Raw genomic sequence first — 26,900 nt, forward strand, 5'->3', positions numbered from 1 at the left:
TAGTGGTGGAGCCCCAAAGAGGTGGAAGCAGCCTCAGCTTCCCCAAGCACATTGTGCCAGCAGCCCTGCACTTGGGATGTGCTGACCTATGGCTGCTTCTCTGCCCTCTGCAGCTCAGGTGCTTTCCCCTCATCCCCATCCATGTCCCACTTTCCCCCTCCCAGCAGTCACAGTCGTGCAGCCAGTGGTACAGACGGAGTGGAAAACCACTGAAAGCACCCGCTGAAATAAAAATCAATGAGTCGTTTCTGATAATAAACATCCCCAAGCACAGCCCAGCCAACTGCTCTTCCAACACGAATATTCATTCCCCTTCAGCTCCTTCATCCCTTGTACATTGTTTTTCTTTCTGTTTAAGATCTGTAACAAGAACTTGGCAGAAATCAGATACAAGTGGGTCAGGAGGCCCTTGTGGTTTTTCAAGGCTTGTTTTCCATAACCCGTTCTGTCCTGTAACATATTTTGCACAAATGGCTTGGCAGGAGATCTAATCCATGCAGCAGGAGAGCCACTGAGGGCAGGATGGCAGGCTGGTGCTCATGGCATAGAAGTCCTGCCTTCTCTTGTGTATCCCAGTGGTATCCCTGTGAATGGTGAGCCACCATGCTTGCCAGGAGCACTATTGACACACAGCAACTTCCTCTGCTCCTCTCTCCCTGTTCTTTCCTGCTTCTCTTCTGTTAGCACTAGATCAGGGTGTAAAAAGGACAAGGCTGAGGAACTCACCACGAATAGATCATAGACAAGGATGTTTAGATGGAAGCAAAGATCTGCTCTGATGTGGTGATCTACACCAGCATTTCATCCCTTTCTTCCCTCTCGTCCTTTGGACCGTGCAAAGACCTTTCCAGATGGCTCTCTGCTCAGACATGAGGAAGAGGAGCATGACTCTGAGCAGCACAGTGCAGAGGGATAATGAAACACACCCCCATTCAGGGGTTCAAAGTGCCACATGCTCACTTGTGCAGCAGAAGTGTGTCCAAGCCAAGTCCTGGCCTGGGACACAGAAGCACTTTCAGGCACTGTGAAGGCAAGGACCTGCTCTCCCAGGATTGTCATTGACAGCAGCCCATGGAGCCTCTGAGCACTCCATTCCCCTTGCAGACACCAATCCTGCACAACCTCAGCACAGACTGGTTCAAATGGACCCAGCTGTTTGCAGGAAATCCATGTCCAAGGGACCCCAGTGTCCTGAACACCTAGAGCTCCACACCAAGACTGCAGAGAGGTGCTATGGCAGTACAGTGATGGTCCATGAGCTGAAATGAGACAGCAGGACGTCACAACCTTCCAGCCCACCACTGAAGTGTTCATTCAGATATATGGAGAATGTACTCCAGCAGCAAGCCTCTGTTTCTGTAGTGACACTTGGGGAGAAGACATTGGAGCTGGAGGAGATGTTTCTGGAGACCTGAGATGTGGTATAAAAGATCTGAATGCTTAGTTGACAAGTGGCTCAGGAACATCATCAGGCTCCGAGGGAGTTGGATTTGCTTTCTGTCCATGTCTGAGGTGATGAGCAGGTCCATGATGTCTCCAATAAGCATGTACCTCAAAGGGACAGCTGCCACAGTTCAAAAGGCGAGAGGGATGGCTCAGGGAACAGAAACTGCAAGGCAAAAATGGACAATGAAGCACTAAGTCTGTAGGATTTTGTTTCTCTTCTTCATGCCACTTGGTCCCAGGTTCCTGTTTCCAAATTTCTAGAGTTCTCTTCCTCTGGGTAGTGCTCACCCTGATTCCCTCTTTACAATGGGCCAGGTAGCCCTTGCTCACTGCTCAGGGTGGCTCAGGGCACAAAAACATCCCAAAAAGCTTTCTGAGCATAAGCCAAACCTGTTCCCTCTCTGTCCCTCTCTGTTTTTCAGAGCTGATTTCCTCTTTGTGCCAAAGAGCCTCCAAAAAGAGAGAAGGAAAGTGAATGTGCTTGGGGGTGTCAAGGGGGGGAGGAAAAATAAAATAAAAGACACTGCAACAGAGAGAGGGCCAAGAAAAATATTTAATCCAAACAATGAACATTGTCATTTCCTCCCACAGTCTGCATTCCCAGTCAACTTCCCTGGGCAAGCAGGGAGAGCCAAGAATGACCGGGCTCTCTGCCTCACCAGCGTGGATGTGTGTAAGGAAAGGGATGTGTCCTGGGGACGTGCTGCTGTAGCATCACTTTAGCCAGCTCCTGTCACAGCTCTGGCTTTAAGGACTGACAGTTTTCTGCAGGGGAACAGTGGTTTGGAAGGATGTTGGAGGGATTGGGACAGGGATGGGAGGGGGAACTTTCAGGGACCCCAGCTGGGGTGGTGGATGTATAGAGGCTTTAAGTGAACCAGATGTTTAACAAGGCTTTGGGCACTCTTCAAGTCCTCCCAGGGACCTCCCAGAGCTTTTGGAGAGATCTTGCTAGTGACTGAGGTGGGGAGGAAGGGGAGACATCCAGCAGGGAGAAGCTGCCCTGTGCCTCTCCAAGGGCTACTCCATCCTGTCCATTCTTTCCTGTCCCCACACATCCTGCCTGTTCCTCCCTGCTACAGGCAGCACCTTCACCTGGGACACAGCTTCTCTTGCATGCCTGGGACCCCTGCAGCTGTAGCACTCTCTGGGGCACCTCAGGTTCATGTCCTGTAGCTCTGTGAAGCCTGGTTTGGGCTGACATCCCCCTGCCACCACAGGGATGGGGTTTCCAACTCCTCTTCCCACCACTAGTGACTCATGGGTCCCAGAAGCAGAATTACCGGTGGTGAAGCTGATGCACAAGGCATGAGTCTGAGGGCAGCAGCAGCAGCTTTTCCAGGGCTGGTCCCTGCCCAAATGGTGGTTCCTCTGTTTCTCTGGGGCTGCTTTCAAAGTGACAGCTGAGGAGAGCAAAAACACATGCATCTTCTCAGCCACGTGGTTGAATTAGCATGCAAACAGTCTGAGCTTGATGCCCAGAATACCAATTCCCAAAGGGAAAAATTACACCAAAATTCACGCTGACTTAGAAGCTCCATGAAAGCAAACTATGCACCCTCCTTGGACGGATCAGCAGAGTCACAAAGCCCAGGACCAGTCTGGGAGAAAGCATTTGGCTTCTGAAGGCTGGACTTGACTTCCTGAGACTGGACTCTAGCTTTTCAATGACTGTGTACAGATAGAAATGACAAGCACTTTCCATCTCAGTGGCAGATCAGAGGAGTCTTTCAGCTCCTCAGTTACATAGTTGGCCAGGTGAATGCTGATTTTTTTTTCTTTTTTCCACCTTCCTCCAAAGCATCTGGAATGGGGCATGGCCAAAAGCAAGGTGCTGAGCCCTCAGGTGTGCTCAACCAGAGCAAAACCTGCATTCCTGAAAAATAATGTGTAGCACTGAAATATGTCCAACACTGATGTGATCTGTGATTGAGTCTTCATGATCCACCTATCCCTCACCTGTTGCACCCTTTTGTGCTCCTTCACACTGAATTAAACTGTGTACGGTGGATCTGAAGAAAAATGCCTGGACCCTGCTTGCCTCACTGATGGCACTGGGGACTCCCTGCTGGGCAGGACAACAGCCCCAGGCATGGAGCCAGCCTGGGGACTCTTCAAGGGTTGTGGAAAAACACTGTGTGCACAGTGCAGGACATCTCCCAGCATCCTTGAGAGAAACCCCACCACTGAGCACTCAGAGATGCTTCTGGCTGGGATGCACTGGGATCTAACCAGTCCCTTCTCACATCCTTCCTTTGCCTGAAATATTTTTCCCTCTTCATTCTTTTTCCTCTTCGATTCTTTTTTTCCTCTTTCATCTGTGCTTGCTCCCAGCTTCGAGAGGCTGTGTTTTTTTAGCCTATTTCACTTGCCAAGCCCTTGATTTGCCGTTACTATTTTTGCGGCGGCAGCGCAGGGCTCCGGCCCGGCAGTGCCAGCTGCTGCACCTCCACGTGCTGCCACACGCCCCGCTGGAGCTCCTGTCTGAACAAACAAGGAAGATGGATGGCCCAGCGAGCGGGAGAGCCGCTGACACAGCCCGTCTCCCTGGCTGCCTCGGTGGCACGCCTGGCCCAGCAGCTCCCCACCGCTCAGCACAGCACACAGCGGCTGCTGCAGTCGCCTTATTCATTTTTTCCCTGTTTATAAGAGACTTCTCAACCCCCCTCCCACCAGTGGAGGATGGGTATTCTGGCAGCTGAGACCCAGCTGACCATTTCCCTGGATCTTATCCATCACCTTCATGTGGCACAGCTGGGCATTGGTGTTTTCCTTTTTCTTGACAGCATCTTAAGACATCATCAGGTGTTTTTGTGAGTTGCAGACGTGAGCAAACTGCCTTCTCCCAAGCTGGCATTGCTTTCTGTAGAGGCACAGGTCTCCAGCACAGGCTGAACAGACTCTGTATGGGTTCTGCTCTCTCACATCACTTGCCCTTAGCAGATTGCATTGCCTGTGTCATCCTTTGCTGTGATTCCTTCAAGGCCAAAATGAGACTGATGCAAGTACAAGGGCTCCTGTGCCCTTGAGGATAACCAGCACCTTACTTTGTTCTTTCTGCTTGCAAAGACAAATCCATGGAGGAGGTTCTCAGTAAGGCAGAGGCACAGGAGTCACCATGTTCTCCAAACACTAGCAAGGAGCAGGGACAGAAATCCCCAAACCCTGTGCCTGGCTCTCCTGAGCCTCAAGTCCAATTAGTCATTTTTTATTTTCCCTTCATGTGTTTTTCCAATGTAATTTGGAGCATGAGTTGTTAAGTTTCCCCAAGTGTTGCCATAGGAGACTGTATTTGTTTAGGGTGGGGTACGGGCTCCGGCTGGGTGAGAGGAGGGGGCAGTTAGCCCTGATAGGTGTAGTGAGAGACTGGGAGACTCCCTTCCCCTTGCTGTCCCTGCCTCTGTCCTCCCCCCACCTTGCACGCAAGATCTGGAAATCGTTTCAGATCTGTGCAGCCGGGATGGGCAAACCTCCCCATAATTGTATGGAAACTACCAAAGCGACGGGTGTTGTTTTGCCAGTGAGTCATGACACATGGAGCAGAGCTCAAGGAAAAACTCCACCATGGGGAAGGCTGCAAAAGAAAATCACACCCAGAAGAGCCTTCCCCTGCCAGCAGCCCTGGCCAGTCCCGACTGCATCCTGGCACCTGCCAGCCCCGACATCCCTGCCCTGGCCCTCCCGGTGCTCAGAGCTGCTCTAAGAAACCTTCTTTGATCACAATCATTTAAGATCCACCTGATGCTTTTTAGTAGAAGATGAGTGTTATCACTGTTGCCTTGAAGAAATTGCACCCTGGTCTCCTCTGGACGCGGTTTGTGACAGCAATGATTGGAGTAAAATCTCTTCTTGTTTTGGAATGCGCTACCTAACTTGGCTGTGCCTCAATTTCCCTGCTGTAGGAAGGTGTGCTCTTTCTTGTGCTCTTCCAAAATCTTCCAGGCTAATGTGATCTCTCTGTGGCTGCCTGAATTTGGCCTGTGGCCTGTGCTACTGATAGCAGAGACCAGACTTGGTGGTTTGCCATAATCCCTGCTGCTACTTCCTAAAATGTTATTAGCCTGTGTTGAGCCCATTTCTCTTCCTTTTGAGTCACAAGGACAAAAAGCCACATGGGTTCTCTGGTTTTGGCATGGTTTTTTCATGTGAATTACTGGTATTATCACCAGGCCCACATGTTGGCTTTGGCACAGTGGATGCAGGGCTATTGCGGTGCAGTGACATTTTTCAGCAGGCTCTCATTCAGGGTGCTACATGTGAGTGTCCATCATCAAAGGCTAAGTCTGGGCATTTTTGGGATTTCTGGTTGTTGTTTGGGGCCAACCAGATCCAATGAAATGGGTCAGCTGCTTCCATGAGCAACAGGATAGTCAGGTTTCCACCAAGAGTCCTGTTCAGTCTGGAGAAGACTCTGTGGAGACCTTAAAGGACCTTCCAGGACTAAAAGGGGCTACACAAGGGTCAGGGAGGGACTTTTGGCAAGGGAATGGAGTGACAGGATAGGGGGTAGTGGCTTTAAACTGAAAGAGGGTGGGTTTAGACTAGATATTAGAAGGAAATTTTTGAGGGTGGTGAGACACAGTCACAGGTTGTTTAGAGGAATTGTGGCTGCCCCGTTCCTGGAGATATTCAAGACCAGATCCGACAGGGCTTGAACACCTGGTCCAGTGGAAGATGTCCCTGCCCATGGCAAGGGTGTTGGAATGAGATGGTCTTTAAGGCTCCTTCCAATCAAAACCATTCAGTGATTCCAAGATTCTGATGGAAAACGTCCTGGAGGTCAGCCATGGTTGCTGGGCCAGTAAGTACAATCACAGAGCCCAAAGTGAAAGAAGCAGTTCATTACTAATCACTCTATGAAGAAATGGCTTCTCCATCCTGTAGTTGGTTCAGTGGCTGCTTGGCAGTGCTGGTGTAGGTCTGTGATAAATAAACCTTGGCTGCTGACCGCTCCTGACGCCTCCTTGTGAGTGCTTCCCGTGCATGGCGCTGGTCACAGCCCTTGCACGGGACAGTTCTTCAGCCATCGCTGGCTGCTCCTCAGCCCCAGTGCTTCTTCTCTGATCAGATGACTCATGTAACTAAACAACAATAAACTGATTTTCTGAATGGCTGCTCATGCCATTTAACACTTCTGACACAATTCCACGATTCCCTAGCTGCTGCCCTTGGAGCATCTGCTGCTCCATCCATACCAGCTAGGATATCTGGTGCCCTTTCGCTTTGAAGAGGGGGTTGTGTATGGTGAAAGTGGGACCTGCTGAGGACCTGGGACCTCCATTTTTGGGGGCAACCTTATGCTTTTGAACAACCTTTCACAGAGCCTTCTTCCTCTGCCTTAGCCCTTCCAAGCAGACGGCTGGTGCGACACCATCAACAACCGGGCGTACTGCCAGTATGACGGCGGGGACTGCTGCTCCTCCACCCTGTCCTCCAGGAAGGTAAGAGAGCACCTCCCGTGCCCTTGGCCGGCATCTGTGGATTCAGGGGTGACTGCTAGCTATGTTCTTTGGCTTTGCTGGCTGTGGAACCGAGCCTGCAGTGTAACTCTCCCATGAACAGAGAACAAACGCACGGTTCTAAACCAAAGCCAGCTGAAGCTGATGGACAGCATTGCACTGATTAAGAGCGGGGCTTGGACTCAGGCCAGTGGGATTGAAACCTCAGCCCAGCTCCCACTGAGGTTCATGGGATTTCCTCTCGTTTTGGGAAACATGTCCCAAAGAAATGACTTCCATAGGACATAGTGAGTCAAAAGTCACCTTGTGTAATTGAGTTGTCCCAGGGGATTTTTGCTGTTATCCACTGGCATCTGCTACAAGTGATGTTTTCCTCCCTCTCTAAGGAGGGAAGAATAGTATAGAGGGAGCAACTTGGCATTGGGGTAGCACAGACCCTTCTTTGTCTCCCATCACAATCTTCCCTCCCACCTAACTTGCTATCCAGCACTCACAGCCCATTCTTCCTAATCATATCCAACAGCAAAACAAATCACAGGGCATGAAATAATTTCTCACTGCGAAAATATGTGAATTTGGATCTTCTCATCTTTGTTGTGGAGCTTGAATCATTTCTCCTTTCATCACGCATACATACACAGAGAAAAGGAAAAATAAAATCCTGGGAAGATCCACTTGAGATAGGAAAGAAGAGGCTTTACACCCAAGTGATGAGTGAAATCCCCACAACAATATCATGACATCTCAGAGCAAAGCATGGCCAAAATAAAGGACGGGTTCACAGCAGAAAGTGGGGGGGTTCAGTCCCATGGCTCCCAGACCCAGCTTGCATCCCCCATAGGTTCCCAGATCTTCCACTCAATAAGCCTCCAGCACATCCCTGTTAAGGCAGATGGAGAAATACAGAGTTTAAACATCAAAAAATCCCCAAAGCACTCCAGCCCTTCCTTTGCTGATCCAGTCTGTGAAATATCAAATGTTTTCACAGTAAGAAAAACTCCTGGCTCTAAGCCTGGTGTGTATAAAACCTCTGAAGAAAACTGTTTTCTCAGCTCCCATGGCTCATTACCAGGCCACTGTCAACCAGGAGTCAGCTGCTCAGTGTATGCCCTCCCTCCTTTCTCTGCTACCAGTAGCTAAGGGGACACAGGCTTGCTCTGTCACACGCAGTTATTGTAGAGAAAGTAATGTGAAAGGAGCCTCCCAACCTGCACCTGGGATGTCTCAAAGCTGCACAGCTTGTGAGTGGCCCTAGGTGAACCCACTGCCTGCTCCATGGAAGGCTGTTCCTGCTCACAGAGCCTCCATCCTGCCTGGCTTTCCTCAATCCACAATGCACAAGGACACTGCACCCACCTTGGGCAGTGTGCTGGTCAGCTTTGCAGCTGAGAGCTTGGTCGAGTTCCTCTAAGAGCTGCAGAAAAAAAGGCTCTGTTGTCTTTGTGTTTTGCTGGAAGAGCCAGGAGTAGCTGACAGGTCCACAAGTTCAGATGTGGATGAAGGGGGTTTTCTAAGAGGGACCAAAGTAAAACTTTAATCTGAAGGTGCCTCACCACTGCCAGGCCTAGTCTGAATGTCTTACACCCATCAGAGGACACTTCTTCCCAGGGTTTGACATTTGGGGCACAAGATTCAACCCGCTGCAAAATTCTAAACACATTAACAAAAAGGAAAAGGCTAAGAACAAAGCTCAGCTGGGGACAGGTTGTATCAGAGCCCATTGCTCAGTGAGCACAGAGCCTGGCAGTGCCAACAACAGGGCACAGTCCAAAATGTCTGTTTGTCCACAGCAGTGTGGAGAGGCCTTTTGGGGGGACAGAGGGGTATCCCAGGGCAGAGCTGAGCTGTCCGTTTTGTTATAAATTATCAACAAGAAAGCCAAATCAATAAATGTGAAAGATTTTATTTCTGCGACCAAAATACGCTCCTCAAAAACCACAGCCAAAGAGACAGCGTTAGGCCTGGGATCGGCACTGTGTGAACTTAGATCCAGCCTCTATTGCTTTGGATATCCTTCTGTTCACCAATGCCGTTTCCAGCAGGGCTGTTTTATACAGTTTTTTATCCTGAGGCAGAGGTGCCCCAATTTCTTTTGTCACCCCATATATGTATGAAGTTTCTTTTTACTGTGCAGGGTTGGACAGTTGCTGTTTCTTGGTTGGTGGTGGGTGCTGATCATGTCAGGAGAAGTTGTGTATTCAGATATATGTTTTTGACAACTTTAGTTATCTTGATTGATGATACTTATCAAGTGCTCATCATCTTTGGGTGTTCCTGTGTGGTTCCAGGGGAAGCCCATCTGCGAACCAGCCACGTTCTTTTTTTATTTGTTAACAATGCATTGATGCCCGCTGCCACCAGGAGTTTCGCAACTTCCGTGTGGTAATCTGTCTCCCTGGTCAGAGGCTCGGTGGATGTTTAATTTATTTTACAATTTTTATTTCATACATTTTCCATCTAAGCATGAATTACTTTACATGACTCTCGGAGTTTAGTTGTTCATTGCTGCCCTGAGATGTGTGAAAGGTCTCTGTTTCAGCCCACGTGTCCAAAGAACGAGTCAGAGCTCTTCAGTTTTCGGTCTTGAAGTTGTTTATTAATTCTTATCTATACAGTTTTCTTTCTGCCCAACCGAGATCCACTCAGCAGGGCCGCCACAGGCACTCTGACTGCCCTCGGGGCGGTGATGTCTTTTTATACTACAAACTACGTATAACATATTTACAGTTACTTTCCAATACCTATCACCTATGTTAGACAGTGAGCTTCTATTCTAAACCAATCCCAGAGTGCCAATATTACTGCAGAAGATGGAGACCAAGAAGAAGAAGAAGAAGAAAGACTAGACACACCCAAGTTCCTCCATCTTGTCCCCAAAACCTCCATACCAAAAATCCTAAAATCTACATTTTCACCCTGTGATAATTTTATTGTTATACTATTTAAGCTTCTGAGACTTTCAGGTCCTCATACAAAGCTGGTAATTTGCTCCACGGGTCATAATCAAACCCACAGGTGTTCTGGGCTGCGTACCAGGGTCTCCGAGCCCCCCAACAAGGTCCTCGGCAACTCTGGACACCCGGAGGGATGTACTGAGTTCCGACACATGACACATGACACTTTGCTCCCCCAGGTGATCCCGTTTGCCGCCGACTGCGACCAGGACGAGTGCACCTGCCGCGACCCGGCGGCCGAGGAGAACCAGTAGCGGCGCCATGAGGGCCTCTCTGGGTCAGGCAGCGCCGGGGGAGCCGAGGGCCGGCGGCGGGGCCGTGAGGGAGAGCCGGGCGGGGCATGGCGGCTGCGGCTCAGGGGACGGCTCCAGCCCACCGAGGAGCCCCGGAGGGCGGGCTGGGGCCCCCTCGCCGTCGCTGCTCCCTCCAGAAGCCACACGAGGCGCTCAGGCCGCGGTCTGGGGCCGCCTCAGCCACACGCTGGGCCAGGGCCCGTCCACGCCGGGAGCCCGGGGGCTGCCATGGATTGCGTGTCCTGGTGCGGCTCCTGGGTGTCTGTCTTTGTCACTATTCACCCCTCTCTGCTGTACAGACTTCTTTTAGCAAGGTCGAGGTAGTTGTGATCTCTCTGCAAATATTTAAACTTAATTATATCTATATACATATATATAATATATATATAAATATATATTATATTTTCTTTGCTCTCGATGAAGCTGAGAAAGGGTATCCTTTATCACACACCCATGCTGCTGTAAAGTACAAACCATTGGGAAAAGCACAGGTCAGGGCAGGAGGAGCAGGGATTTTCCCCTTCCTTGCTGAACGGGAAGGAGGACGGAGAGAGAAGCCAAACAGCCAGGCCATAGCAGGCAGGGAGGCTCCCACCTCACGGTGATTTGGGCATCTGGCACGGACCAAGCTTTGCCCTTGGTATTTGCCAGTGCTTTGCCTTGTTCTTCTTAGGGCGTGGATCTGGATCAGGATTGTAGGGTTGAGAAAAAATGTTATTGTGCCCTTGAATCATCCCAGTGAGCACAACAGATTCCAAGGGTACCACAGGCATCCATCACACATTATTTTAGAGCTCTCTGGGCAGGGTTATGTGCCCATGGGGATCACTGCATGGTCAATAGGAGCAAAGACTCAGCATTCTCCCTCTCTGTCTCACTCCCCCAGCCACTGCACACCCAGCTGGGTGTAGAAGCCAAACCAGTGTAGCTGTAGCTTGAATGAAGGATGCTCTGGTGGTCCTTCTCTTTCCCTCACATCTAAGCTCCAACTGAGTTGTGTTGTCAGCAGCTCTCAGAGGAGACTAGGCCCTGTAATGCCAAAAGACCAAAAAAAAAAAAAAACCAACCTGTCAGGAGAGTTTGAGAATTATCTTTTCTCATTGAGATTTTCCTTAGTATTAGTATTCCTTATTATTATCTCTGTCCCAGCCCCTCAGGCTGGACATACAGTTGCTGACTTCCTAGAGGCTCTTGCTCCTGTAGGCACTAAGTGAAAATCTGCAGATTTAGTTCTGGCCTCAAAGAAGCCCAGCAAGAAACTTTGCCCCCCATAATTAATTCCCAGAAGCTCAGCTTGGACCCAGCTGCATAAAGGCAGCAATAGGGAAGGTGCCTGGCTCCAGCTGGGATTATCACTGATGGTTTTGTGCTGTAAAGAGGCGGAGAAAAGGGGTAGAAAGAGGAGAGGAGAGCAGAGAAGGGACCACAGAGTAGGAACTGAAGGCAATGTCCCTGGGTGAGCACAGGCTGGGACCAAAGGACTCCAGGCTCTGTCCTGCCTGCATGGCCTGTGCTGCTGGATACAGGCTTCCAGTCAGAGTTTGTCTGATGAAGGAGTGGTGGAGAGAGGGTGACACGGTGTGGAGAGACCAGGAATTTTCAAGGCATCGTTGGAAACAGAGCTTCCACTAGCTCTACCCCATCCTATTGTGTCAGGAATTTCCTATGCTTGTGTTTTACTTGAGGACCTGAGTAGGGGCAGAGGGGCTTGGACATCCTACCAGCATCCATCCAAGCAGGAGATGCCTTGTCCTTCTCCAAGCCCTTTCCTGAACCCAAGTGTCCCCATCCACCTGGCCTAGGCAGAGATTTGAGGAGAGGTGGGGGACAATGAGCCCCATCTCCTCTTGGGACACTGACACTTTTGTTCTCATCGTGCACAAGGGACACCGCCCCAGAATTCACTGTCACTTGGGCAGATAGCAGCAATATCTTGTCAGATATCCACTTTTCAATTAAAAAACAACCCTCAAGCAACCCAAGGAAATTCAAATAATAATAGCTGCCCTCCACCCCAGGATGTGCAGCTTGGGCAGCCTGTGCTGCTCCACCAGTGCATTAAAGGGGAGATCCAGGGCTTCCAACACAGCAGAAGTGGGGTTCTGGCAGCCCCCACAGGTGGGGACATGGGATGAACATCACATCCAGAAGCAGAATTTCAGCATCTATTGCCATGACAAACCCTTCCCTGCCTGGTCTCAGCATTACCTGGATGCCTATGTGTTTATGTACCAAATTTGTATCCTTTTGGCATGAAAATCCTGGTTTTTTCCTCTGCTCACCTGTGTGTGCAGGGAAGGGACTGTGCCCCATGGACAGGGGAACTGGGGGGTTGGGACAGGAAGTGCTGGCTTGGCTGGTAGACATTTGTGCTTCTTATGACCAGACAGCTTCTACATACTGAAATATTGTTCTTCTATAGCGACACTGAGCGGTTTTTGTCCCCTTTAGGGTTTTATTCACAATGGAGGCTGCTGCTATTTTTATTTTTTTGTATTTGATAATTATTTTTTATAAAAATCTATGAAAAATAAATAATCTTCTCATCCTCCATCTTTCCTGCCTCTTTGATTCACCCAGAAGGGGGCCAGGGAGGTGGTTTGGTCCAACATATTCTTCTCTTCTCAAATCAGAGATTCTCCCAGAACAGTCACAGCTCAACTGGAGATTTCCTTTGGGTTTTGGGGTGTGGGGGGACACTCACCTCCAATGCCACCTCATAATTCAAGGCTGCCACCCAGGCAGCTTTTACTGTGCCACCAGCTGCAAGAACACTTTTACAGAAGGTTTTCTCCAGGTTGTGCTACAAACTGGACACCTTCTATAATTAATCCACTTAAAATTAAGGGAAATGTCTGTGTTTGTGTGTGTATGTTCACATCCCTGGTGATAGGGAGCAGAAGGTGGCCCACACTAGAGCCAGAGACCATGTGAAATCCTGGCAAGAAAGTTAAAACCCAAGACAATAACGTTGCTTTAAAATTTGGGGAATTTTTTTTTTACCTTGTTTTCTTCAGTGACCAGGTAAAATTTTGTACCTGTGATCTGAGAAACACCAAAAAGTCCTTGCCCTGTGTTTACACCCCACTCGTCTTCCTCCAGCCATCTCTGATGCTCCTCAGTCTTTTTATCATGTCTGGTCTTTGCACAGGGACTCACTCCCAGAGGAGGAACAGCATCTCCTGGTGACATCAAATGTCCTCTCTAGGGCAAAGCTCCCCAAATCAGGCAGAGGAGCCAACAGCAACCCTCCAAAACACACACTTTACCAAACCCTTCCTAAAAACCTACCAATGTGCTGGTGATGCACCCCTTGCAGTCCACTTCACCCTTTTTTTGGGGTGGCTTTCTCCAAACCCCTGAGGATTGCAAACCAGATGACCCCTGAGATGATTTTGTGATGAGCCAGCTGTGCTGAGATATTGACACAGCAATTTAGGCTTGCAGCGGCACACCCTGCTGCCACACAGACCCTCTCCCCTTCCTCCTCCTCCTCCTCCTCCATCTCACTCTATAGCCACAGCTTATTGTGCAATGAGATGGTGGTTAACTGCATGGAAAATAGCAGAAGGAAAGTATTGAGTGTATTTTTAGCTCATTTTCCTGCAATTTAACACTGGGAAAAGAAAAAAAAAAAAAAGAAAAATCAAGTAGTTCCGTGAGACTTGATGAAGTCTGGTTTCCTATGGATTTGTGTGCTATAGTCCCTAAATCCCCCCCTGTGTCCCTCCCAAGTGTCCTGCCTGTCTGCCTGTCTGTCTGCCCAGGCTGTCCCTGGGTCTTCCACCCATCTGGCAGGGCAGGTGGCAATGCACACTGGGCTTGGCCATGGGACCTGTCCTGATAGCCTGACCATTAGACACAACACAGCAGTGTAAGTGGCTTTTGGCATCTTCTGCAGATCTCACCTCTGTTCAGGCACTGCTTTTCACATTCTTTGTGGGACATTAATACTCATGTTGCTGCTAGTCCTCTGTCAAAAGTCTGCCAGATGGACCAGGACATTCTCCAGGGGTGGTTGATCACCAGACAGCACCAGCACCATCCCATCCACCTTACATACTAAAAGAATGGCTAAAAGGCGGGTAAATCACCTTATATACAAAAAATTGGCTTTTTTGGACTCTGCTTCCAAGTTCCCAGCCTCTGTGTAGGTTTGCAAATCAAGGGCTGAGAGACCCTTGCTGAGGATGTGTAAATGCAGTTTTTCCCCAAAAAAGGGATAGCTGGAGACTTCTTTACCTTACCACGTCCAGCAGAGCAGGTGGGCAGGACAGGGCTCAGGACACGGCTCCATCTGTGTGTGCTGAGTGGTTTGGGACTTGGCTAACCCAGTGGGCAGACAGGCTAATGCTAAACTTGTGTGAAGACTCACCCAAGTTCAAAGGCTGAGAGTGTTTCATCTGCAACCAAAGATGACATCAACTGGACCAAAACTATAAACAAACACTCCAGTTTGCCAGAGCCAGGGATTACTAACAGCTCCTTTTAATAGTCAGTTAAATTATCATCTGGAGTTTTACATAGTGGTACAATGATTTTTGTTGCTGTTGTTTAAAACCTTTTTTTTAAATTCTTTTTTTTTTAAGTAATCCAGAAGGGTTTTGTATTTCTTGCCACACGGCTATCTCACCCTAAAGCACCCTACTTTCAATCTACAGTAGTAAAACGTCACATTAGAGGTTTAATAGAACATCAAGGAACATGAATTGTAGCCATCTTTGTAAAGAAAAGGACCAAACTGTTTTATATGTTAAATAACTCCACGACAAGGAAAAGGTAGTAATGCTATTACAGGGGTACGGACGCAGCAAAGAAAAGTTAACGACCCAGAGGTTCATCTCAGGTGAATGATTGCTCATTAATGCAGAAATAAAACAAAAAGAAAGGGCAGGGGGGGTGAAGGAGGTTGCAGAAATGGTTGGAAAGCAGTTCTCCTGTTGTTGGCAGTTTGGGAAGAATCAGGAGTCCAAGAGAAAATATTGTGCAGGCCCAACAGTAGGACCCTGCAGCAGATGTGGGTGGTGTCAGCTCTGCAGGAATCAGAGACACAGAATGGGTTAGGTTGGAGGGGACCTTAATGAGGATTGGGTACCAACCCTGCTGCCGTGGACAGGGACACCTTCCACTAGACCAGGGCACGCCTGTTTTGGGTGAGCAAGCCCCACACAGCACATCTCACCAAGGCCAGGTCTGCAGCAAGGGACAGCCCCCATGCTGGATTGGTCTGGTACCCCATGGTGGCTGCTGGCATTTGTCTGAGAGGGACTCGTGTGGTAGATGAGAGACTTGGGCAAGAAAATCCAAGCTTGGGCAAGGTTCTGACTTGCAAAGCTAGAGTGAGAAAACCAAGAAGGAAGCCCTCACAAAGCCAGGGTCACTGTGAAAATGGCCCCACAGACGTGCCAGGCTGCCAGGCCCTGCCAGCACAGCAGCTGCAGGGGCACCACGGTGGGCAAATCATCAGAGCACAGCCCTGCCAGCAGCCTGCACAGTCTGTCACAGGGTGAGGGTGCTGAGCCCCATCCAGCTGTGCAAGGGTGCTGCCAAAGGACCCCAAAGGAGGGATGGCTTTCCCCTCACTCTCCAAAGCCCAGCCCATGGAGAAGCCAGGACCCATGGAGCAGAGCCCAGCCCAGCTGGCTGATGATGCTGCAGGGCTTTGGTTGCCCACGCAAGGGCTTTGAAGTGTCAGCACAGAAGCAGAACAGAAATATCTGCAGAGCCTCGGTGTAAATCTTGGGGCCAGATGAAAAAGTAACCTAGGCAGGTGTGAATGCATGGGGTGTGCAGGGTTTTCCTGGCAGTGTCACAGCGAGTGGCTGGCAGACAGCACTGCTCCTGTCCTTGCTGCTGCACCTAGTAAGCAATAAAAGAGAGGAGTCTGCTACCCAAAGGAAAACAGTCTGCATTTCACATAAAGGCCATGTACACGGTATTACTTGGCGAGAAACCAGCTGGTGTTTGGGCCAGAGCAGCCTTCCTTCAAACATCCCTTCGAGGCGTTGAGCGGAGGTGCCCTTTGCCCATGGCTGGATGGCTGCCTGGCCAGAAGTTAAAAGTTGTCTCAGCATCTGCTGGGATAAGCAAAAGGATAAACAGAAGTGTCTTGGCCACGAGCCTTGCTAAAAGGAAAAGGAGTGATGACTCAGTACAGATCACCTGCCCATCTATACCTGTGCGTGGAGGTGGCACTGGTCTCACTCTGAGCCCTAAGCCCTTGGCAGCATCAGGCACATCAAAATATAAGGACAAACACATGAGAAAAATCCAAAAGGATCCAGAAGACTTCCTTCTTGCACAGAGCAAACGTTTGTCTGATGACCCCTGCCAAACACACAATACAGCAATGACATAGGGATGCCCAGGTCATACTGACTGATGGTGGCTGCTCCCAGCAGCTCCCCAGTCCAGGCCAGCTGCCCCTGGAGAGATGTCTGCCCATGAGAAGGAGAGAGCAAAGCACAGTGTGGTCCTGCAGGAAGATACAGAGCTGCTGTTGGGAGAATCCGGTGCTGCAGTGCTGTCGGCAGTGACGGGGTGCAGAGCACAGCCGCCTCCCTCTCAGCACCACACAAATATTCAAGCCATGTCCTTGGCAGGTAGGAGGAGGAATGAGGCAGAAAATCATATGAGACAGGCTGAAGACTGTTCCTGCCAAGACTGAAAAAAAATGAAAAGGAAATTTCTCTCTGGAGGCATCGTAAAAATCCCACTGTAGGGCTCTGGTCTTGTCTAGATCAAAGGTGCACAGCTGGCAAGTCCAGAGGTGCCTCCTCTGCAAACCAGGCAGGAAGCTGAAGCTAAAAGGAACCTGTTTTCTGCCTCCAACATCATCAGCAGGGACAGGGATTTGGAGAATCGTTTACTCCAAACCAAACCCAGTGTCCCAGTACAACCCCAGCTCTCGAGCTTTAAAAAAAAAAGTTACAGAGGAAGAAGCAGATGTCAGCCTGAACACAGGCAAGCAATACCCCCAGAAGCCTGTCCTCCATGCCCTCTCTGGGATCAGAACCTTCAGCACCATCCTGCACCAAGGCATTGGGGTACCTTGCATCCCTCTCCCCTCACCAACCAGAGCCAGAGCCTGGCTATCCCACAGCTGCAAGTGTCTGGTGCAGAACATCTTGTCTGTGTCATCTGGCTGCTGCTCTCCTAGCTGAGTTCTCCTCAGCAGCAGCTTGATGTTGCTTCTAAATTTTTATTACAGTGGGTAAAAAAAAAAACATAATAGAAAAGATTTTAAGGTTGACTTCCAAGGAATGTGGTTCCTCAAGAAGAAAGCTCATGATGTCCAGCTGACTACTGGCCCTGAGGCCAAGCTGCTTTTGTTCTGGAGGACTCTGCATCTTGGAGCACATGTGGGTTTTGGCCATGGCCGAAGAACCTGAGGAGATGGGGTCACAATGCCCCTGCCTCTTCGCCCCACCTGATGACACCACACCAGCTTTGCCCACCAACAGCACCATTGCTCTCTCAGGTGTCACCCTGACCTCATGCTTTACAATTGCAAAAAAACCCCATCCCAGCCCCGCTGGCCTTCAAGTGTCTGATCAGCTCAGCCATAACCATAAGCATCTCAACCTGACCTGCATGCCCTGCCTCCATTTTTGCCTGCATCACCTGCTCTCCCATCCTGGCTGTGTCACCACGTTTCTCCCATGACTGGTGTTGCCCACCTTTGGAGTCAGCCCTCACAGCCAGGGCAGGGATGGGGCAGGAGAAGAGGGCTGTGCCCTCCCAGCCTGCCTTCTCCACCAATGCTGAGGAACCTCTTGGCAAAACGAATAAAACAAAACCAAGAAAACTGGGTCCCACAAGACTTCTAACTAGAAAGGCTTTTGGCCAAATTGAAGAAGAAACTAATACTGAGTCAGTCCTGCACAGAGCAGCCGGTTTTGCTCCCCAGTCCAAATTCTCCAGAAACATCAGTGACACCCTCCCCTCCATGGGTCCATGTGTAAAACCCCCAGGAAGGCCCATGGGAAGGCCAGCCTGAGAGCAGGTGCCCAGAAGCCTCAGTAGTCCTTGTCACCATAGTCATTGTACAGGACACTCAGCGTCTGCTCCTCGCATGTCTTCCTGAGGTCGCGGCTGAGCTCCGACCAGTCGAGCCCATAGGGCTTGATCTCGCTGTAGCGGCAGGCCAGGTACTTGAGGGAGGAGCGCTGCAGGCTGATCTTGGGCTCCTGCAGGAGGCCATTGCACCAGCTGCTGAGGTCCCCCAGCTGCGAGAGGATGAGGCCAGCCTTCCTGCAGCGAGGGCGGGCGAGGGGAGATGCCAGGGGGGCGGTGGACAGCGAGGGGTGGCAGGGGTGATGGAGACACCACGGAGAGGATGGCAGGGAGGGCGGGAGGAATGAGTGAGGAGAGAAAAGTAAAGACAGTTAAGGACACCATGGGAGCTCCTAGAGGGAGAAGAGATAATGCAAGAGCAGCTGCAAGGAGCTGCCAGGACAAGGAGGGATGGTGGGGCTGTGGGGACACACCATTCCCAAGGCAGCACTGCCAGCTAAATCCATGTGAGAACAGAATTCTCTGCCCAGGGAAGAGATGCTCATGTCACCATGGCAGTGCTGGACCTGCTGCACTGCTCTTGGGACTCACACTTCCCTGTCCTGTCCCCTCTTCTTCTTCCACCCTGTACCACTCACACAACAAGGCCAGGTTTGCTGAGAGTTTATTAAGGAGAAAGTCACAGGTGCAGCTGTGAAACCCCCTGCAGCCTTTGGGTCGACATCACCAAGGACTCAATTGGCACCACCAGTCACTATTGCAGCTACGGGATCCCAAATATTACAGGATGGGAAACAGAGCCAATAGCAGTGTAGGCAGTGGGGATAAAAGCTAAGAAGTGTCAGGCATGACATATATGGCCAGCCCAGAACAGTGTCACCATGTGTGTCCTCTCCATTAAGTGCATGTGCTGCATATTCAGGAGCTATACTGGTCATTCATGGCTTGGTGTAGGAATCACAGAATGGTTTGGTTGGAAGAGACCTTGAAGATCATGTTGTTCCACTCCCCTGTCTCATGGCAGGGGCATCTTCCACTTGACCAGGTTGCTCCAAGTCCCAGCCTGGCCTTGAACATTTCTAGGAATGGGGCATCCTCAACTTCTCCAGTGCCAGAAATGCACACAGTATTGCAAGCAGCAAGACAGGATACCACTGAAGAAGAGGGAGATTTAGAGAAAAAAAAATCCAAACCAGCGTGTCATGCCTGGCTTGTGAGGGTCTGTATGGAAGGTTGAAGGTGAGATAAGAATTATGATCCATACAAGACATAAGTGCAGTGAATGACACTCCTGCTACATGACTCACAATATTTAGGAACAGCTTAGGAAAGATGGACAGCAGACCCTGCAAACCAGAAGGGATACAATGGAGCACACATCAAACCCATCCAAAAAGCTCTGAGAGAGCAGGGGATGTGGCAGAGCTCCCTGGTTCTTTTCATGTGCACTTTGTATCTTCCAGTTTTGGAGAGCAAGATGAGGAAAGGCAAATCACTGCAGCAGCAGCTTGTAAAGAGCCACAACCCAGCCAAGGCAGCCTTGAGAGCAGGTCAGGTGACAGAGGCAGAGCAGCTCCAGGATGAATCCATCTTCTGCAAGAGACACCCAGCACACCCAGGGCATCATAGCCTCAGCGCAGGCTTGTCCTGGTAGTGAGGAAGTGCTAAATCACCAGCCTCTTGTATTGGCTGAGATATTGGAAGAGCACAGAGGATCATGGCCAAACATGATCTAAGCTGTGTTCTCTTAAAATTTGTCCTCTTAAAATTGTGCTTCTAATGTTTTTATCAAGAAAATCAGTTTGTACAGATAAAACACATTGTGTTAATTTTAAATTTGTCTCACGCTTTGGGTGATCTCCAGGGAATGTGGCCACTGTGGAGGCAATGGATTCAAATGAAGCATCTTGAAGTTACCTCATGTGCCTGGAAACCCAGACCAAAGTTTAAGTGTCTGATGAGCTGGGATAAATCTCCTACCCAGCTACAAGGTCAATTGCTGGGTTAGAATAGTCAAGGAAAAGAAGATACAGCCCCTCACTAGCTTTAACTCAGCATCTGCTCAGCCCAGAACTGGCAGCAGTCACAAATCATGATTCTGAAAGGAAAAAATCGCATTATTACTGGACATTCTTACTTAGGATAAGCAGGGTGGGATGGTTTGACAGCTCCAGGATATGTGTACCAACCATGAAGGAACATCACTGCCTCTCCATACCTCCCTCCAGGCCAGAAATTTCTTGGCAGAGCTATTTGAAGAGGAATTAATTTACCCCAAGTCCAGCCAGAGCCAAGCTTGCCTTTCCTGAAGAGAAAACTTTGGATGTGACTGCAGCTCCAAGGGCCCAATCTGGAGCCACTGAAAGGTTGTTCAGCTCTGCAGCCACATGACAAGTGCCACCCCAGAGCATGTCCAGGGCATGCCAGAGAGGAAAAGGTGGTTAGCATGGTTTTGGCTCTGGAGACAGCCACCCAAGCTGGCCAGCCATAGAAAACAGCCAAGCTCTCACTTGTCTTGGTGTCTGCATCTGACACCTAAGCAAGGTGCCACGAGTGCCTCTCCTCCTCCAGCATTACAGGTACCCTCACAGGAAGGCCTGATATTATCCCACAGATTTTGGCTCAAAGCCCATAGGCACCACCAGACTTCACTAGGCTTTGCATCACATCCAGCTTCCACTCACTGTTTGCTTTTTGTCTCCATTTCCTTTCCTTCTGCAAAGACCAGGACACTCTGCAGCCCTTCTTGGACCACGAGGGAGCGATTTGCTTTCGCAGCCTCAGACAAGTTATCAGTGCACTCACAACAAGTTCTGCTTCTTCGGTCCAGCAGCCAGCACTGCCAAGAAGGGAGCTGAGTGTGCCACAAATGAGCAGAGTAGGAGGTGCCCTGGACGTGTGGAGGAGGAGGGACATGGTAGAGTCAGTCGCGTGGGTCCGCATCCCCGACTTCAAAGGAGCATCAGCAACAGTCAAACAAACACTGTCTGCTGGCTAAATAATGTCATCTGCAAGTGATTTGTCCTGTCACCACCAGTCTGGGTGCTTCGCCCTCGCAGACGATCAAACAGGAGGTCTGCTTTCCAAGATTTGTCATCACCAGAGCCCGCTGCAGCTGCCTCAGTGCCTCTTTCCAAGGAGCGCGAGCTGCAAACACTTCATCAGCGACTTGCGTCATCCTACCCCGAGTGCTCCAGCCTTTCCAGAGGCTGCAATTAACCCTCTGGCTCGTAGATGCACACAGAAAATGGCATCATTTGGGTAATTCAGTGGCATTCCTGGCTGCTCCATGGCAATGCCTCTGCCCTGTGGGGCTCGAGGAGGCAGCTTCCACGCCATGTCCCAGCTGGTGCTCACTGGAGCAGGAGCAGCAGTGGCAGCGCTCAGCCTCGGCGAGGGCAGCGGCTCCGTGATGACTCCAGTCTGTCACGTAAGGAATTTTATGTGTTCCTCATGCAAATCACCACAACAGATGTCAGATGGTCTGTGCGAACTGGGGCTGGATTTCACATCTGGAAATGGAGACGGAGCGGCATCACCACAGCTGGGATCAAGACAAAGGTGAGACTGAAGTCCAAGCCTGCTGATCCCACTGGGTGTCAGGGGAATGAGGCAACCCTGGGCAGAGGAGCTGCTGGGAGCCTCTGCCCTAAAAACACTCCATGTGCTGCAATGATCCTACTGAGCTTTGAGGTTGTGCCTCAAAGAGCTCATATTTCTTAGGACATAAATGGGAAGAGAGAAAAGAGAAGAGAACCCACCTCTACTCCAGGGCATAGAGGGCCTCCTCAGAGTTTCGCTCCAAAGCTGTGCCAGGAGACAAGTCCAATGCACTAAGTGCAAGATAGGCACAGGCTGAGTCTCTCTGACTGCCTAGCAGAGGCTTGAAGGATACAGAATATACATGGAGAATCTATCCTCTGCTAGAAGTACACAAGTGACCGCCTGGAGAAGCAGTGCTGGAAGACAGACAGTGGTGAGACCAGCAAGAGGAGGTGTGGGGCACAGTGTAAGGCAGAGGCCATGAATTCCATACGTAGGAGCTCTTGGTGATGTAGGTTTGAAAGCAACCCTGATTTCCAGATGAGGTCACAGCTCTGGTTGTTTGGAGGCCAGATGCTATGAAACACCACTGCAGCACACGCAATCTCTCAGCCCAGCCTGCTGAACTGACTGGAAATACCCACATTACTGGGAAACCACACAGACTAAAGCAGATGTTGAAGGACATGGGGAGAAGGGAACATCTGGCTATCTCCACAAGCCTGGGACATTCTCAGGCAGCTGGGGGGCGCTTCAGCAACCTGGAGAAGCCTGAAGAGAAGACATGGTGCTTACCCAGGCACAAAGAGACTATTTTAGACAGGAAGAGCTCAGGACAACCTCCTCCAAAACCTGCTGTGGCAGCTAAGCACTGCCTGGGCACCAAAACCACTTGTGTCACCCCCCCCCACAACCACAGATGTGGATCAAAAGTGAGGAAATGCACAATTCAGCCCTAAAGTCAGTCCTCTGCCTGCTGGGGACCACAGGCTGACAGAGTTCAGCACACAGAGGTGCATTCAGCTCAAGCCAAAGCCCAGGAAAAGGCAGAAAGCAGAATCCAATCTCCATCCCTTGTAGGTGTGTTATTTTTCTGAGACCTTCTGCCTTTTTGCCTGTGGCATCAGCTGTGAAAGAATAAAGAGAATCCCACCCTTTAGCCACTCTCTATAGCATGAATATGTCAGGCCAGACTCCAGAGACAGGACAGGGCTGATGGGATGGACAGCAGGGTTGGGTTGACAACAGTCAGCCACTTTCCACCTTGTTCTGTTAGTGGTCCTTGCACATGCACAGCATCCAGCAAAACAGAAACCCCACTGTGACACTCTGAGGTCTCTCATCCATCATCGTATAATGAGATTTGCTGAAGAGATGCCTTCCTGGTCACCACTATCCCTGAGGGACAAGCCTGCTCCTGGGCAGGCCTGCCTGCTTATCCAGCTGAGCTCCCGAGCCTACCTGGGCCCCAGCTCATCCTCACAGCGCCAGGTGAACTCCCCAAAGCTCTCGTAGTGCTGGTTGTAGTGGTAGAGGACTCGGTGGAGGCTGGGGGAGCCCAGGTCCAGCAGGGTGTTGTAGGCTGTCTGCTGCTCCTTGCCACTCGTGTAGCCATTGAAGAGGTTGTAGATCTTGTCTGCTATTTCTGGGCAGAAGGACAGGGGGTGTTCAGTCGGGTGCAAGGAAAAGCATGAATAAAGCCTGCCACAGGTAAAGCTCAGTTCTAGGGAAGCCAGGACCAGAACCAAGATTTGTCCACTAAGTAATGATTTACATCACATCAGGACAAGGTTCCACCAGACTAGATGGCATTCCCTGGGCGCAGTCCAGGGACAAGGTCCCAAGAGACTTGATGGCATTCCCTGGTTAGCTTCCCACAGTTTGGTCTAATTAAGAAAACAAATGGGTGATGCCATCAGGTAGTGTTAGTGAAACACCATTTATTCACTTTTTGTTTGCAGAGAGGACTGTGCCTCCTGCAGCCTCCATCTCAGCCCTGCACACGTGTGGCAACTCCTGGGCCACTATGGGTGAAGGAGACGTTACGGCCAGGACATGAGACATGTACAGGAACCTGCTGGAAGGGGGAACCCACTCTTGTCCCAAGCAGCTCCCTCCATCTCACCTTGAGCTTTCACATCATCTACCACAGGGCACGGCGTCTTGACCGTCACATCACTTGACCTGGAACGTCTTCCTGTGTTATCAACTCCCCAGAGCGTGAACCTGGATGAGAAGGGGGAAAAACAAAGCTCTGGGCTCCACATGGAAATACAGGCAGCACCAAACAGGATCAGGATGCCAGCACTGCCACAGCCCTGCACAGGGCACTCACATGTAGGTGGTGTCGGGCTCCAGGCAGCGGATGATGAGGGAGATGGTGGAGGAGAGTCTGTCAGGCACTTGGGCTGGCATGGCACAGGGGGACTTGGCACCAGAGATGATGTCATCCACAAAGCTCAGCACTGTCTCTAGGGAGAGAGAGGAGTATGTGTCACTGGTGATGGCACAGGGGCTGTGGAGAGCCTGTGCCTTGCTGCCACACTGCCTGGTGCCAAGGGGGAACAAGGCTAAGGCATGAAGTTGGCATAAAGTTGGACCCACTGCTTTTCCAGAAAAGCTCATCCCTATGGTATGGAGCTGCCCCTTTCTACAGCACGGTGGGCAGAAGGGCTGCTCTCTCTTCCCCAGGATATTTGATTTGTTGCAGCATCCCCTTGCAAAGACAAAGACAGGCTCTCTTCTAACACCTCCATCCCACTGTCCCTGGAGAACCAGGGGAGTCCCCACTCACCTGTCTCCACCTTGGAGTGGTCCATTCTGTCAGTGACCTTCTCTTGACGGAGGAGGTAGTCCACAATCTGCACCCCAATGGGGGGCTCCGAGTGGCCCCACTCCAGTACCACCAGTGTGCTGCTGGGCTCATGCACAGTGGAGAGACGCAGGCTGGGGGACAGATTTTGCATTACTTTCTCACAACAAAAGGGATTCAAAGGGATTAACTCACAGGAGACAGCAACCTCAGGAGATAAATTACTCCTCCTCCCTTTCCCCTCCAGGTTCTGGGCATGCTGGTCCAAAGGACTCATTCCTAGGGTTGCTTTACCAGGATGGATCCACAACCAGCCCCACAGTCCTCAGCTGAACTAAGAAAAGACACTGCAACTCTGCACTCTCGATTCCCATCAGTTTGCCAACCTGCCCCACAAAGGCACACAGCCCCAGCACCCCTGCCACCACTGCTGGCCATCACCACCCCTTCACAGAGCCACCACACCACAGAGCCAGGCTGGGCACCTACACTGGGTGTGGGAGAGGAGCACAGGTGGGCAGCCCATCGGCCCCGAAGGCACTGGAGTCGCAGCGGCACCAGTCCTCGATGACATCCCCACTGCCCGAGCACCACAGCAAGCTCATGGTGGCCTCCTGCAGCAGCTGGGGGACAGGAGAAGGGGTTGAGCACTGGCAGGTGAGCTCCCATGTAGGAGCATCAGGGGCTAGCACAGTCGGAACAGACAGAGATGAGAGATCTCTGCAGCCAGGTCATGGAACTTGGGGTTTATTGCAAAGGCCTGGGTGCAGGGGCCTTTTGGGATTTGGGGTTTATTGCAAAGGGCCTGAGTGCAGGGGCCTTTTGGGATTTGGGGTTTATTGCAAAGGGCCTGGGTGCAGGGCCCTGCTGGGAGCTGCCAGCGACAGCTCAGAGCAGGCCTGAGAGAAGAGAGGGGGAGAGAGGATGAGAGGGTGAGAGCATAAAAAGGTAAGAGAGCAAAAGCATAAGAGAGTAAAAAGGGTAAGAGAGCGAAGTTTTTGTTACAATACAATAACTTTTCTTCTGTCTTGAATATTGTGATTCTTACTAACTAATTTAATACAATATACAAATCTTATAGCATTTATACAGCCTATAAGAATCATTACATTACCATACTGTGTTACATTTTAAACCCTAAAAACTCCTCTTTGGGCCCCTTCTGCCAAGCTAGTAGGGTCTGCTCTGACCTTTGGACTTGTCTGCAGGCAGACAGTGTTGTTCCATCAAAAGGGGATTACCTTCAGCTGGCTACACCATTGTTTTCTCATTGTTCAGTAACTAAGGGATCTCAAAGCTTGCTTTCATTTCAATCCTGCTTATAGTTTCTATATCCTCAAAATCTTTTGCCAGGCAAACATATTTATAAAGCTTTCCTGTTTCATCTTCCCCAGCACTCCCATCCCACCACCACTTGTGTTCACCCATCACCTGGTGGGCTCAGCACAGCCCATCCACCCTGGAGAGCAGGGCTGGCCAAGGGGCAAGGGCTGACCCCGCTCGTGCCCAGGTGGCTGCTCACCCGCTGGGTCTGGTTGTTGGTGACCAGCTCGTAGAGCGGGGCTGCCTTGGTGACCTCCAGCAGGATGGGCTCGGCTGGCACGTCGGGGCTGGAGGAGACGTGGCACAGCGGGCAGGAGGAGGGGCAGCGCCCGCGGCTCTGGCACTCCATGCGCACGCCGGCTGCCACGCGCTTGGTGCCCGACTCCGAGAGGCTGGCGATGTACTCGGGGAACGTCAGCACCTTGGGGTCCCGCTCCCGCTCCTCTGACTCGTCCGAGGGAGAGTTGCCTGCAGAAGCGGGGAAAAGTGACACCAGGGTGTGCTCCAGGCCATTGGTAGTGGAATATGAGGGGCCAGAGCTCTGCCTCCCACCCAGGAGGGAGGCAGTGCTTCCAAAGAGCCGCCTGCATCCTTTTGCTCTGTAGGGATTAAATACTTACTGGTCTTCAGAGGAGGAATCAGGACTAAAAAGCCCACCGTGGCCTCTGTGATTGCAGGTCCTCTGGTCCCCCCGTGCCTCAGTTTCCCCAGTCCCATCCCCACAGCTGGATGGGACAGTGCACCCTTACAGCGGGTCCCCACGAGAGGGAGCCTCCTTCATGTGGCTGGAGGCTCCTGGAGAACCTGCCTGGGCACCTTCACATCACCCTGACTCTCCAAAAAAACCCCTGCCAGACCACAATCCTGCAAAAACCTTCCCGGCCCTACATAGCAGGAAATGTTTTGGCACAAGAGGAACAGTCCTTGCACAGAAATCAAAAAGGTAAAATCTGCCCATCACTGCTGTGCCCTGGACAGCATCACCCTGCCATGGCAAGCCTTGCCATGAAGGGAAACAGCGCTTTTCACACAAAATCCATGCCAAAGGATTTAT

At 50.8% G+C, this 26,900-nt stretch overlaps 2 protein-coding genes across 7 annotated transcripts in view; one reads left to right on the forward strand and one right to left on the reverse strand.

Moving 5' to 3' along the window:
* Positions 1-11,218, forward strand: part of PAPPA2 (pappalysin 2) — an 89,063-nt gene extending 77,845 nt beyond the window's left edge. For all 3 annotated transcript variants that reach the window (XM_074546334.1, XM_074546337.1, XM_074546336.1), the window contains exons 21-22: positions 6,789-6,887; positions 10,039-11,218. In XM_074546334.1, coding sequence (XP_074402435.1) covers positions 6,789-6,887; positions 10,039-10,113 — 174 coding nt within the window. In that variant the 3' untranslated portion in view covers positions 10,114-11,218. The remainder of the gene's footprint in view (positions 1-6,788; positions 6,888-10,038) is intronic.
* The window catches only part of ASTN1 (astrotactin 1), a 73,528-nt gene continuing 48,607 nt past the window's right edge, over positions 1,980-26,900 (reverse strand). For 2 of the 4 annotated variants that reach the window (XM_074546338.1, XM_074546339.1), the window contains exons 17-23: positions 26,046-26,314; positions 25,013-25,146; positions 24,506-24,657; positions 24,047-24,182; positions 23,837-23,937; positions 23,173-23,356; positions 14,663-18,405 (exon numbers count right to left, since the gene is read on the reverse strand). In XM_074546338.1, coding sequence (XP_074402439.1) covers positions 18,171-18,405; positions 23,173-23,356; positions 23,837-23,937; positions 24,047-24,182; positions 24,506-24,657; positions 25,013-25,146; positions 26,046-26,314 — 1,211 coding nt within the window. In that variant the 3' untranslated portion in view covers positions 14,663-18,170. Of the gene's footprint in view, positions 10,488-11,030; positions 11,182-14,662; positions 18,406-23,172; positions 23,357-23,836; positions 23,938-24,046; positions 24,183-24,505; positions 24,658-25,012; positions 25,147-26,045; positions 26,315-26,900 lie in introns of those variants that run through there. The other 2 variants (XM_074546340.1, XM_074546341.1) reach the window with 2 other exon arrangements.

Source organism: Zonotrichia albicollis, chromosome 8 (genome assembly GCF_047830755.1).
Source record: "Zonotrichia albicollis isolate bZonAlb1 chromosome 8, bZonAlb1.hap1, whole genome shotgun sequence".
Lineage (NCBI taxonomy): Eukaryota > Metazoa > Chordata > Aves > Passeriformes > Passerellidae > Zonotrichia > Zonotrichia albicollis.